The 13,687-nt window shown below is 53.4% G+C and overlaps 1 protein-coding gene across 2 annotated transcripts in view; it reads left to right on the top strand.

Annotated features, from left to right (window-relative positions):
* Cdh22 (cadherin 22) overlaps positions 1-13,687 on the top strand; it is a 124,965-nt gene that overhangs the window by 98,514 nt on the left and 12,764 nt on the right. For both annotated transcript variants that reach the window (XM_005362887.3, XM_026787154.1), the window contains exon 8: positions 3,416-3,552. In XM_005362887.3, the coding sequence (XP_005362944.1) occupies positions 3,416-3,552 (137 nt within the window). The remainder of the gene's footprint in view (positions 1-3,415; positions 3,553-13,687) is intronic.

The following is a 13,687-nucleotide window of genomic DNA, read 5'->3' on the forward strand; positions in this document are numbered from 1 at the left end:
CAGCAGAGAAGGGTCTCCAGGCCACCCAAGAGTCACTGTTGCATGCGCTGAGATGGGATCCTGCCCACATCGGTAGTTATTAAGTGTTGATAGCTGATACAGGCTGTGGGAAAGCTGCAGTAAGAGGGTCCGGGGTATCTGGGGTCACAGGAGTCACTTTGCATTGAGTGGTCAGGCTTCTGAGGGCAGAATGGCATAGCCTGACTGTGGACCTGCAGGAGGGCATTCCAGGGAGCAGGAGCAGCAGACAGGGAGCCAGTGCGCCCCTAGAACAGAGAAATAAAATCAGCTCCAGGGAGAGCGCTTGGCACAGTGTGCTGAGCGTGGCCCAGAGGAGGGAAGTGACCCGCCTGGGGGTAGAGGTCACAGAGCCAGAGGGGAGCCAAGGGTACTCAAGCCTTTGCTGTCCCAGCTTCAGCACATTGTCACACACATGCACCGCTCACAGTCACGCCACAAACATACATTCCTGCCCACAGCTCAGACAGGACCCATGGCTGTGTACATCCACATGAGCTGTGCCAGCTTCCCCCTTCCCTTGCCTGCCGGGCAGTTCTTGCCACACAGGGAGCCCTTCGCTCCTACTCACTAACTGGCTACCTAGGCTAGAAGCCAGGCAGCCAAGGCTGAGGCCTGTTGCGTACATGTTAACTGGTTAATGGTCTCCCTATAGTGTCCCTACCCCATGGCCTTGGATACAGTTGCCTATTCTTAGGTTCCAGCCTCTGCCATCCCCCTCTAAGAGGAACAAAAAAAAAAAAAAAAAAAAAAAAACTAGAGGAAGAAGAGGATGAAAAGAATGGGAAGAAGAGAAGTGGGGAGGAGGAAAATAGGAGAGGGAGGAGGAGAATCACTGGATCTTAGGGACGCCAACCTCATCAAAGGAGTACTCCATTGGTGAGTTTATAGCTACATGGGTTATTGGAAAACACACACACACACTTTTAAAACTCCACTCTGCCCACGGCACACCCCTCTACAGTTTGCCACATGCCTTCACCCGGCCTCATCAGCGAATAGGAAATCACTGTCGCCTCCAGCACCCCCACCTCTACCCCTCCATCCGCAAAGCAGACAGGGCTCTCCATCCACAAAGCAGACAGGGCTCTCCAGGATCCTTTGCAGGTGAGACATCCGTAGTCTAGTTCCACCTCCTTCCCATGCAAATACCTGGCAGGGTCACTGGGGCCAAGGAGTCCCCGAAGCCAAAGGCTCCAGGCACTGAGACTTCCTTTGGTTAGTTCAACAAGCCCAAAAGAACTCTGGGTCTAGAGTCCCACGTCTGGGTGCAGAGGCCACCTCTATGGCAGAATAATTCTGCACCCCGAGTTGGGAGGGTCATGGCTGATCCGCACGGCATTTTAATGTAAATAAAGACAGGCCCCTTGAGAAGATGCGCTCGAGGCTAGGACTCATAGCCTGGCTAATAGAATACTGTCCTGTCTGTGACACAGCCACACTCAGCTGAGTTTATCCTGGTAGCCTCAATGACCTCGTCTGCAAAGTGGGGATGGTGACAGAAACACATGGCTGTCTGGCAAGTCCTATTCTTTTATAACCCTGAACAGGCCAGAGAAGGCATTTGCTTGATGTTCAGGTCATGAAGGGCAGAGCAGGGGCAGCTGGGAAGTACAGTCTCAGAACTATCCAAAGCATGCCAGGGGAAGGGGGTCAGCTTAACTCCAGGTAGCACCCCTGGCTAGCCAGGAGCAAGAGGCAGTACACTTAGCAACCCAGGACAGGAAGAGATGGTGTCTGGGGTTTGGGAAGATGGCTCAGTAGGTAAGAGCACTTGTTGAGAAAGCCTAAGGGCCTGAGTTCAAATCCTCAACAGCCATGTAAGAGCCACAGTGAAGCAGTGGCTTCCAGTTGTAAAGATTGTCAGAAGGGAGATAGGTAGAGAGGGATGGAGAATACCTGAGAGCCCTCATGAGCACAGGCACGTCCATGTGAACACACACACACACACACACACACACACGCTTTAAAAAAAATCCAGCCGGGCGGTGGTGGCGCACGCCTTTAATCCCAGCACTCGGGAGGCAGAGGCAGGCTGATCTCTGTGAGTTCGAGACCAGCCTGGTCTACAAGAGCTAGTTCCAGGACAGGCTCCAAAACCATAGAGAAACCCTGTCTCGAAAAACAAACAAACAAACAACAAAAAAAATCCACCCTGCCCGTGGCAAATCCCTCTAGCGTCTGCTGCATGCCTTCACCCACTCCCACCAGCCCTCAGGTCACCCAGTCCATAGCAGGGCATCAGGTGGCTCTGAATTAGACACTTAAACAGCCTAAGGAGGTGGAAAGCTGGCTCAAGGTCGCACGGGGTGAACAAATGACAGGAAAAGCAGATACGGTACACTCAGACCCCTGCGGTTGCCATTATCCCTGTGGGAGAGATAGAAAAACTGAGGTCTTGAGAGGGTTGATCCTATATGCAGCCCAGGCCTCTCCAAAGGCCTCCTCTCAAGGCCTTGGGCCCTGCAGGCATTGCTTCCCCAGGCCTCAGTTTCCCTCCCTAGGATTGGGGGAAGAGCAGAGGTAAGGCTTTCCTCCCTGCCTGGCTGCTTTGTCCTGGCTGCACAAAGCGCCTTTGCCTGCATGCCAGGCTTTTGTCTGTGCGTAGCCACGGCACCCCCGCCTGTGTTATCAGTGCAAAAAGTGGCGGCGGGCGCTGGCGGGGCCTCTCTGGGCCTCTGCCGCCTGAGACATGTGTTGGACACGGGCCTTTCAGGCCTGGAGCCGAAGCACAAAGGCCTGGGAAGAAGGCGGAACAAAGGGCTTTTTCACGCGGCAACTGAAAAGCTGCAGATTAGCAAGAGCGCTGTGCAGGCAGGAGGAGCAGAGGCAGTCACAGACCCTCCCAGGCCAGGCTCAGCTATCCCGGGTCTGGGGACCACTTGGCCTCCAGAAGCATTCTAACCTGCCTCTACCCCTTCTCCTCCTCAAAATTCTCAGAACCCCATGGTCCTAAATCGCTCTCCTCACCTCCAGCTCAGCCATTTTACATCCTTTGATTTTCCTTGAAACAATCAGCCCTCAGCTACCTCTGCCACCCCTAAAGCCCCAGTTAGTCCCCCTCTCACTGTGAAACCCAATTCTGAGGCATCATTTTTAGAAAAACAAGGAGAGAGACATCTGTCCCGGGGATGTTGTGGACGTCCCCCAGGGATGTCGTCTTCAGCCCTCTCCACAGCTTTAGGGTACAAGTTCGTAGCCCCACTGACCGACCATTCAAGGGCTCAGAACGGCTGTCCCTGCCCCTAAGATCCAGGAGTCCCCAGTTCCAGGGAGATGCTAAGCCTCTGTCTCTAGGGGGTAGTCCCTTTCTTGAAGTAGGGTGGAACTCGAGATCATGGGCACAGACTCCCGACACTGGGGCGCATTTGATCAGCCCAACCCTGCTCCCACTTAGGTACGCCATTGACCGTGACTCGGATTTGGATCAGATCTTCGACATTGATGCAGACACTGGCGCCATCGTGACTGGCAAGGGGCTGGACCGTGAAACTGCTGGCTGGCACAACATTACCGTGCTGGCCATGGAAGCAGGTGAGTTGGGTGAGCGGAGGCTCAACTGTGAATATGCGGCTGCCGGGGCGGAGCAAAGACTGAACTGTCAGTCAAGACACATGGGGGAGGGGTCAAGGGTTGAGACGGGGCACAGAATAAGAAACTAGGCAAAGTTCCTACTTGGGTATAGGTGTGGGCTAAATCAGATCTCCAGGAAGGAGATCTAAGTCCCACATGAAAGGACTAGCATAGAGGCCCGCTTTTTTTCCCTCGTTCACTGAACTACTACAAGCTAAGCTTCAGTCTAGCATCTTAGAAAGGAGGATTAGTATCTGCCTTCATAGGAGGCCAGCCACAAACTGAAAAAAAAAAAAAAAGGTGTACTTAGTATGTCAGGCCATGTGACATGGTACAAGGGAACAGTAAGAAAAGGGGACCAAAGAAAGGTGGCCGTGTTTCCCTGGGGCAAAGAATACTCCGGGAAGATCGGTTCATAAGACCTCAGGATGACCAGGGCACCATGCCCTCACCTAGGGGAGACAGCTCTGGCAGGAGGAAGAGACTGGCCAAACGCTCCTGGGTGGGTGGTAGCTGACCGGTGTGTTAGAGGAACTGCATGGGGCCAAAACAGTTGGAGCAGGGCAGAGTGGTTCGCCCCTGGCAGGCTCCACTCACCCTAAGGTTGGAATGAGGCAGGTTTTGAGCTTAGAGGGCTGTCTGGAACAGACAGGGGGTTGAGAGGAAGTGGGGAGCTTGGTCAGAAGTCGCGGTGTTGGGGAAGGGGTGATAGCCCAGCCTGGGCCAGGAAGAGAGGGAATGAGAATAAGCTGCAGCCCCAGGGTGCCGATGGAGCAGGGTCAAAGGTTTAAGGGTACAGATGTCAAACACACTACAGGAATCTGGCTCTTCTGGGAGAGAAGTATCTGGAAGTGGGGGCCTAGCTTGGAGTCCCTGGGCGGCTGGCGGTTGAGCCGGGAGAAGAAAGGAGGGCCCTGAAATATGAGTCTGTAGAAGTAAGGCTGTGGAGGTGGGAAGCAGAGGGAGGGCGCTCAGGGGGCACCAGGAGTGGGCAGAGCCAGCCAGTGCCAGCCAGGCCTCTTCTGCTCCCACCTGCTCTCCGGTGTTGCCTGTCACCTCTGCAGGCCTCCTCAGCAAACTGCCAGAAAGCCATCTTGAGTGATTCAGGAGTGTCTGAGCCTCTCCGCCTTAGGGCAGCTCAAACCGACCCCAGTCCCCGAGCCCTCCTGCTGGCCTTCCCCTCCTCCCTGTGCCTGTCTTCCCTTCCTCCTCCCACTTCGGAGGCCCCCGCTGGCCCATGGCAGGGCCGAGGAAGTCCCTAGGCTGAAGTTCCCTTAGTCTCTTTCAACTGCAGTTTAAAGGAAAACACAAAGCCGGCTCAGCCCTCAGTGCGGGCGTCTGGGAGCCTTTGAATCCACTCCTCCTCCGCTTGGAAGAGAGAACAAAGGTGGCTGGAGAGGAAGTAGCTGGACCTGGATGGGGGGAAGAGTTCCTCCACCTTCTGAGCCTCCCTCGCCTGCTCCAAGGCAGCTGTCACTGAGGCTCTGCGCATGGGGAAGACAGGCCTGACCCTGACCGGCAGACAAAGGTGCCTCCTCCCTTGACCCTAGATTGTCACCTGTCCGACATCCTGCCACTAGCAAGTCCCCCCTTAGGTTGAGCCCAACGCTCTCACCACGGGGCTCCCTCTACATGCTCACCTGGCACCTGTGGCTGTGAGCTCTCTGCCTTCAGGAAACCAGCTGACCATGGGGATGAGGGGTGAGACTCTGAAAAGAGAAGTTGGCTTCCAGTCTGGCTTGAGGCGCCCCCCGGAGCTTCAATCCACAGTTCCTGCCCACTCGTCATCTCTCTACTAACAAATGGCACACTTCAGATCCTAGTGCAGAGAAACCTCTCAGCGCTAGTAAGCCTCATTCAAGGCTTCCCTGACCATCTTGACTGTGCACTTAGCTTTCCGCCCACTGGAAGCCAGTCCCTTCACAGTGATGAGCTCACTGGATCTCCATGTCTAAGAAGTGTTGGCTCTACAGCTGGCCCCAGTGTGTGGATGAGGAACTCAGGTGAAATCCGTGGGGCAAATTCCCAGCCCTGCCTGGCCTCCTCCAGAGCTCAGCTCTCCCTGTCCTGTGCCCTGTTACACTTCCTTGGTCTGGGGCTGAGGAGATAGCTCTGTGTACAAAGGACCTGCTGAGCTCTGAGTCCCAGTTTTCACACTGAGGAGAACATGATGACATAATCCCAACACCAGGAGGTAAAGAGGCAAATTCCTGGGGTTACAGACCAGCCAATCTAGATAGTAAAACTCGGCTCAACTGTAGATCCTGTTTCAAAATAAAAGGCTGGCAGGGTTGCTCAATGGGTGAGACCCTTGCCTTGAAGCCTGACGACCTGAGTTCAGTCCCTGGACCCACATGGTAGAAGGTGAGAGCCAACTCCTACAAATTGTGTTCTGACCACATTAGTGTGCCATGGCATGTGTTCGCACATACATACATACATACATACATACGTACGTACATATATGCAATAAAAAAATAAGGTAAGCCGGGCGATGGTGGTGCACGCCTTTAATCCCAGTACTCGGGAGGCAGAGGCAGGTGGATCTCTGTGAGTTCGAGACCAGCCTGGTCTACAGAGCTAGTTCCAGGACAGGCTCCAAAGCCACAGAGAAACCCTGTCTCGAAAAACCAAAAAAAAAAAAAAAAAAAGGTAAGAAACTAGAGAGATGGCTCCGTGGGAAGAGTGCTTGCCATGCAAACCCAAGGGCCAGAGTTCAAATCCCCAGTGCCAACATAAATGCCAGGCAGGTATACCAATCCACCTCTAACTTGTTTCTCAGGAGGAAGAGACAAGGAATCTCCAAAGCAAGCTGGCCAGCTAGACAGACTGGCCAACTCTGGGTTTAGGTGAAAGACCCTGCCTTAACATATAAAGAGACATAGAGAAGACATTGATGTCAACCTCCAGCAAGACACACACACACACACACACACACACACACACACACACAATCTGTAGCAAATAACCCCTACCCGCACCACCTTCAAGCCATGTCTAATGAAGACAGAGTTACCATATCTATTTCACAAATGAGGGGGCTAAGGCAGAGGGAGTCCATGCAGGGTGATCCAATCCTCCCTGAGCCCCAGGAACAGAGCCACCCCACTGGCTCCTCCCACTGAAGTGTTCTCATGGCTCTCTCGGGATGAGCAAGGGGTCCCAGAGCCCCACCTGCTCCCAAGCAGAACAAACAAGAGGTGACAAGGATCAGAGGGGAAATATTTATACACGCTGCAGCGTTCTGTGAGCCCCTCGGAGGATGTCGCCCTCAGCCAGAGCAGTCGCCTGTCACGCTGGATTACCTCAAAGGCTGGGGCCCACTTAGTATGCTGGCTCCTCTCTCCCGAACCTCTGAGTCATCCATCCTGCCCATGCAGACGCGCCTTCCACTGACATTATCTTTAACGTTTTGTAATCATGAAATATTAATGACCAATATTGAATTTAAAGTACAATTTGTGTCTGGATCCTTCGGTGGAAAGGGCAGTTGTAAAGGGATAGTCTTGGGGGGAACTTGGACAGCCAAGGATGGAGTAGAGGGGGCTGGAGGTGAGGTGCATGCAGCAGGCTCCACCAGGGTCATCAGCTCATATCCGGCCAGCAAAGAAGGTGGCTGGCTGTCCATGACAGGGTGTTGCCCAAAGCAGTTGGAATCCTCCCACAAGGGTCGCCCTGGGCCAAGCCACATCTCCCAGCACCCCGAGTTTTCCTACATACAGATGAGTTTGCGTGCAGATCTAGAAACTGACTGGTGTCAGCCAACTGTACCCCCTTCAAGAGTAAGTTCCGGTTTGCACCCTGTGGCCGGGGACTGGGCAGGTGTAGGTAAATCTGAGGGTGGGAAGTATGCACTCTGGGGAACGGGGCAGTGAGGTGAGAAAAGGTTCCCTTTGTGTGATCCTTGTCACCTCTTGTCTGTTTTGTTCCTCTGCTCTCCCAGTTTTCCCTTTTTAAAACTGGCTATGACTTCCCGCCCTCTTGGAGGGCAGAGGGACAGAGACTGCAGAATGGAGTGGCCTTTGTTTATTTAAAGGCATTGGTCAGTGTCACATATAAAACAAAAATCCCCCCTGGGCTTGGCAATCACATTTTCCGGTTCTAGTAAGGTGCCTGACAGACACTTAGCAAAGTATGATTGGTAGCCATGGAAGGAATCTGAGGCAGGGGAATGTCAGAGATGGTGATCCAGGTCCACTGTACTCCGTTTCACATGAGGAAATGGAAGCCAAGGAAGGAGCAACTGACTTCCTGACTCTGTCCTGTGCTCCCTGGAGCACTGTGGAGGGAGCAGAGACTGGGGAGGAGAGATCATAGTGGGGCTCCAAGGCTTCCCCCAGGGAGTCCTCCCCTGTGCCCGCCCAGTCAGGGACTGCTTATTTCCCCCCCCACACACACACACACAATGGGGATACCTTGCTGAACAAATGGTAGTGTCTTTCCTCGGTTCCGGGGCGGGGAGGAGAGAGCAAGGAGAAGTTAGAGTGCAAAGGAGGTGCTCTGGAGAGGTCTGAGGAGCAGGGAGGGGCTGGCTCACCACTGAGGGACAGAAGAAGGGACTCCAAGGTGGGTCTCTGGTAGGGGAAGGCTTTCTAAGAGCTGAGATTTTTATCTCTCTGTGAATCAACACTGAGAGGATTAGAAACCCCCTCTGGGAACAGAGAGATGTATATGGCTGGAGCAGCGAGCTGAGGAGAGGATACAGATGCAAGACCCTTTAGCAAGGGTCTTGAGTGTTGTGTTCCCCGCCCCCTGCACCCAGATGTTGGGGCTTTAGGGAGCTAGTGCAGGTCTTAGAGCAGAAGAGTGCTATGGTCAGATGTAAGGTGTTCACGGTTTCCTTGGCCTGGAGAAAAGGGAACAGGCGGTAACAGAACAGCCTGGAGCTAGTAAGATAACTCATGTTAACTTCATGTGTGGTGCCAAGATAGAGCCAGAGCCATGGAAGCCAAGGTGGGCCACCTGCCTGCATGGTGGAGGCTGCTTTGAGAGGCAGTGACTTCCTGGCCTCTGCAGTGTGTAAATCATTTCTCAGTTTCTCTTGGGCTGAGTGGGATCTCCAGGATCCTGAGCACTTAGCAGATACCAACAGGGCCAGAGACTGTGATGTGTACAGAGTCTCAGTAGGATAGCCCACTCTGCCCCAAGAGAAGGAAAACTTCTCCCAGTGCCCAGATCCCAGATACTGTTTTTACAGCCCCTGCTTCGCCTGAAGTCCCTCTGCTGTAGAGGAGTCCGAGCCCACACTGCACATTGGAGCCAAGCACGTGACCAAAGTTCTTGAGAGAAACAGAGAAGGGTGCCTGAACCTTCTGTCTCCCAAAAAGGAACATGGGTACAGGGCAAGACATGCTAAGAGGCCACTCCAGGCTGTCACCACACCCTTCGCTAGATCCTCTTCTTCACCACCCCCACCCCGCCTCCTACGCCTGCCTGGGCTGTGGGTAATTGGGAAGATCAATCTTCCTGCCCAGCTGACTGGCTCTCATCAGCACCTAGGGTAGGGACAGCAATCTAATTCCCTGAGGAGGAGGGTAGGGCGGGGCTGGGGGCTGTCAGGGAGAGGGTCCCTCCACTCCATACCCCTCCCCTGACCACCACAATAAGTGGGTGCAAAGATGACCTCTCCTCTAGCTCCATCCCTACTTCCCGCTCTCAATGCCTCCCTGCATTCTCTCTCTGGGCTCCTCTTTCTCTGTGGTGCTCAAGGAAAGTCACAGCATCCGCCCACTAGTATTGCTGATGTGATGTTGGTTTCCCTGGCCCTTTCATGGGTCCTTGGAGGGGTGCAGGCACATCGTGCCCCATTCTCTTCTCAGAGTCTCTTCTGAACACAGGCATGGATACCACAGACAGGGAGAGCCCCTCACCACACACAATTTTACTAAGCATCTATTACGGCATGCAGTGTTAAACAAAACTTCTACTTACAGAGGAGGTGAATGAGGGCAACAGAGATAGGATGTGGGGCTCTGTAAAGCACTTGCTTTGAGAGCTCAGAGACCTGAGTCCAATCCCCAGAACCCACATAAAAGTGCTGGGCACGGTGGGAAAGAGACAGGAGAACCCCTGGGATTCACTGTAACCAGCATAGCCTAGTCAGCACGTCCCCATGAGAGACCCTTCTCGAAGGAGGGAGATGACATTATTGAGAATGGCACCGGAGGCCTCCAAGTAACCGTTCATACCTGCATCTGCACCCAGACAGACAGACAGACAGACACACTTTAAAAAAAAATGCATGATACCCAATAAAAGCCGTGATAGTGTGTATCACAGAAAGTCATGGGCATGAGGTGGTGGGGGAATCATCAAACAAGCCATCAGGAAGGAGGTGAAGGGTGAAGGGCAGAGAGAGCGAAGGCCAGGGACATGCTGGCCATCTAAACCAGGCCACAAGACCTTGTCGGAGAGAGTGCAAGGCTTGGGCTGAGGGCAGTCAGGGAGAGCTGCCTGGAGGAGGCAGGACCTTTGGGGCCTGGAAGGGTTCTGGCAGCTGAAGTGTTAAAAATCTCTGTTAGTTAGAAACTCTTTCTTTGAAAGCAGACCTCATCGGGACCCAGCTCTGTCAGCATCCCTGTGAGACCTCAGGGACAAAGCTTCACCTCTCTGAGCCCATTTCCTCATTCACCAAACAGCATTGATTCAAATGCCTTCCTTGTTTCACAGCTGACAGGATGATGCTGGAGGCACAGACCCTGAAGGGTTTGATATATGTCTTCTGCCTTTCTCAGGGGGAAGGTGACACCTTCCTTCTGGTCACTAGACCACGCCCTGTGTCCTCTTCCTTTCCCACTGGCCCCATCCATCTCTGTTTTCTGCTCAATTGAGTCTAAATGTCCCATGAATGACTCTTTCCCTTGTTAGTGATCTGAACCCTCCCACACTCTCTGACCCCAGGGCCTTTGTATGTGCCGATCACTCTCCCCAGAGCTATCTCCCTCCCCCATTCCCTTCCCCTGGTTACTTCCCAGTTAGATATGAGTAGAAATGTCACTTGCTCCATAGAAAATCGTGCCCACACCCACCCAGCAGGGCAGGACTTCTTGCAGCATGTGCTCAGTCCCTGAGCTTTTCAATTCTTGTCACAGTCTGGAGTGGTGTCTGTCTCCACTTCTACACCGAAAGGCCGTGTTGTTCTTGTTCATTCCTGTGTCCTTGGTACAAAGGAGACTCCCATTCCACAGTCGTCAGCGAAAACCACAAGCTCTGTTACGAAGAAGTGTCCAACCTCACCCCAGCTGCTGTGCTTGGGGAACCCCAGGGAACCGGGAGGCTGAGAGACCAGTCCAGCTACTCTCCCAGAGCCCTCCTTCCCAGCCTCTTCTGACCCCTGGGGCTCCACCTGCCACCTCCCCAGATGCACAGCAAGCCAACTGACTAAGGAAGCGCCAGGCCAGAGCACGTTTAATTTTAATTTAGGAATCGGTTAAGGCTGCAGGCCCGCTCAGCTCTGGGCTGTCAATCAGCCTTCCTCAAGGCTGCATCAATTAGTTTAAAAATATTGAATGTAATTTTGCCTGACACAACATATTGCAGCTACTGCAAAATATAATTTATTTTAGAAGAAGAAATAATTAAACTAATTTGCATGTCAGTCAGCTGAACTGAGATGGCAATGGGGAGGAGGGCCATGGGAGACCTGGCCCCTGGAGGGGGCACCTGCCACTGGGCACTGGGTGAGGTCTGCTCTGCCCGAGTCTGAGCAGCTGCCGCTGGATCAACAAAGAGCCGGGCAGCAGGAGGACCAGACATTGTGTCTGGACCACACACTTAGAGTTAGGAAGCTGGCCAACTCCAGGGATGTTCCCGACTCCCCCCGCACCCCCCCCGCCTCAGTTTCCCCATCTACAAAACAGGCTTGATCTCACCTTTGCCTGGGTTGTATGGAGACCCACGTGAGGTCATAAACAGGAGAGGTGAAGGCTAAACACTGCTGAGTGCTTTGCTTCACAACAGACCCCTGGAAGGTGCTACAGGGCTACACGCAGGCCTTCCAGTTATTACTGATTGAGTGACATGAACTGATCAGGCAGGACTGGACCATATCAGAGGCCTGCCATTCACCCCAAGGCAGAGTTTGGAGCTGCGTACACAATGAAATTCCTTGGGCAATGCCAACCTTTAGCACTGGTATTTTTTTAAGGCTTCCCGGATGAGTTTCCAGGGGTGAGAAACATTGCCTAATGTTGAAGGCACAGGATGGGGGAAGAGGGGGGTCAGGAGCAATGATGATTCTGAGACCCTTCCTCAGACAAAAGGACAGGGCTCTGTTGGGAAAGTGACCTATGCGTGACGTTGAAGGAGGAGGCTGGGAAGGCCCAGGTGTAGCACACGCCATGATGTGACAACAGGGGACTCCCAGTTGCAGAACCTGGGTAGAAGGTGACTGCCCTTCATGAGGGGGCTGCCATGCTCCCAGGTCTTTCCCGCCTCTCCTCTAGCCCCACACCCCTACTACAGAGGCAGGCTGCCAAAGAGGACACTCAGGCCCTCACTAGCCCCACCATCAGCTGGGAGACAGACACCCGCCTGCCTCCCCCTTCTCCACCCGCCCTCCCAGAAGCTCCCCATCTGCCTGTGGAGGTTCTCTGGCAACATGCTCTTAAAAATAACGGCTCACTCGGCATCCCCAGTCACGACTCCCCTCCCTCGGTCCCAGAAGAGTCCCTCTAGTTGGTGTGAGGTGGCAGATCTTGATAAACTGACTAGATAACATGGCCCCAACTGAGGGGAACTCCCAAAAGGGGTCGGCAATGCTAACAAAAGAGTTTCCCTCCTTCCCCAGAGGTGGCCCACCTGCCTTCCCATCTCCAGTTCTGTCCTCTCCAGCAGCTGCAGTCAGCATCCAGCAGCCTCTGAGTTCAGAGCAGATGGGTCCACTCCCTCCAAAACTCATGGGGTGCCTGGATTCCTGGGAACTCCCAGACTGCCCCCAAAATAGCTCTCTGCCAACTCAGCTGGAGACTCTCACCATCCAAGCATCTGCTTGGAAGTGGGGTGACATTTGCCCTCCTGGGGGTTGCACCTGCAGTGAGTAGCAGGTAGACAAGGTCAGTAGTGAGCATGCTCAAGCTCACTAAGGATGGGGTAAAAACAAGACTCAGGTAGGAGGAAGCTAGAAGGACCAGTGTTCAGGGAAGGGCTCAGAGAGGCCAGGCTGAGGCAGCCAGTTCTCGGTTACTACTACAAACCTGTATGCCAATCTTCAGTGCTGTGTACACAGTTCCCAGCACTTTGTAGCTGTTAACTCGTGGCGAGAAAACAAACACAGAGAAGTCAGCTCACTTTGCTGAGCTGACAACGCTCCTTAGTGGCAGAGGCAGACTCAGTCTTAAACACCACACCCTGTCCACCTTTTAGGTATAGAAACTGATGTCAGGGTCTTGTCCCCGCTCAAGGTCTGGGTCAAGGTTTCAACCACCCCTGAAACTCAGGCCTCTTCTCCATCTCTTCAGATTCCATTCATCTGCCCAACTGTGAGGGACAAGCTATTCTATCCCGTTTGCCAGCCAAATGCACATACTTGGACTCATCTGGTCTTTGCAGGGCCAGGTGTACTGAGAGCAACAATTTAGGGGCTTGGTCACCAGCTGACCCAGTGTCTAGACTTGGCCACATATTTCAGTTTCTCTTTTGTAGTGTGGGGGACACGAATTTTAGTAAACCACAGGATCCACAAGGGCAGCTGAACGATGGGCATGTGTGCTCTGGGACCATTCAGTGCTCTCTGGGTAACAGGACGTTGGAGGCAGAGGCTTCATCTGAGGGTACCTGGTGATTATGGTGGAGGTGTCAGTAGTATGAACTGGCTGGACATCGTTATAGCCACACTGGAGATGATGCTAGTGCTGTCGATGATAGAGGGACAGTGGCCATGAGGGTGATGGCCTTAGTACCTGGGAGGATGGGGGAATAACAAGGATGGAGTTAATGGATGTGGTGATGGTGATCTCCTGGGATGGTGGAGACAGTGGTGAGGATGCTACTGTTCATTACCTGCTAGAGTCAGGGAAGATAGTGTTGCTGGTAGTCATAGTGATGGCTTAGTAACATTCATGATAGTGGTAATGGTGGTGGCAGTAAAAGCAGTAAC

This window comes from Microtus ochrogaster, linkage group LG8, assembly GCF_000317375.1.
Source record: "Microtus ochrogaster isolate Prairie Vole_2 linkage group LG8, MicOch1.0, whole genome shotgun sequence".
Classification (NCBI taxonomy): Eukaryota; Metazoa; Chordata; class Mammalia; order Rodentia; family Cricetidae; genus Microtus; species Microtus ochrogaster.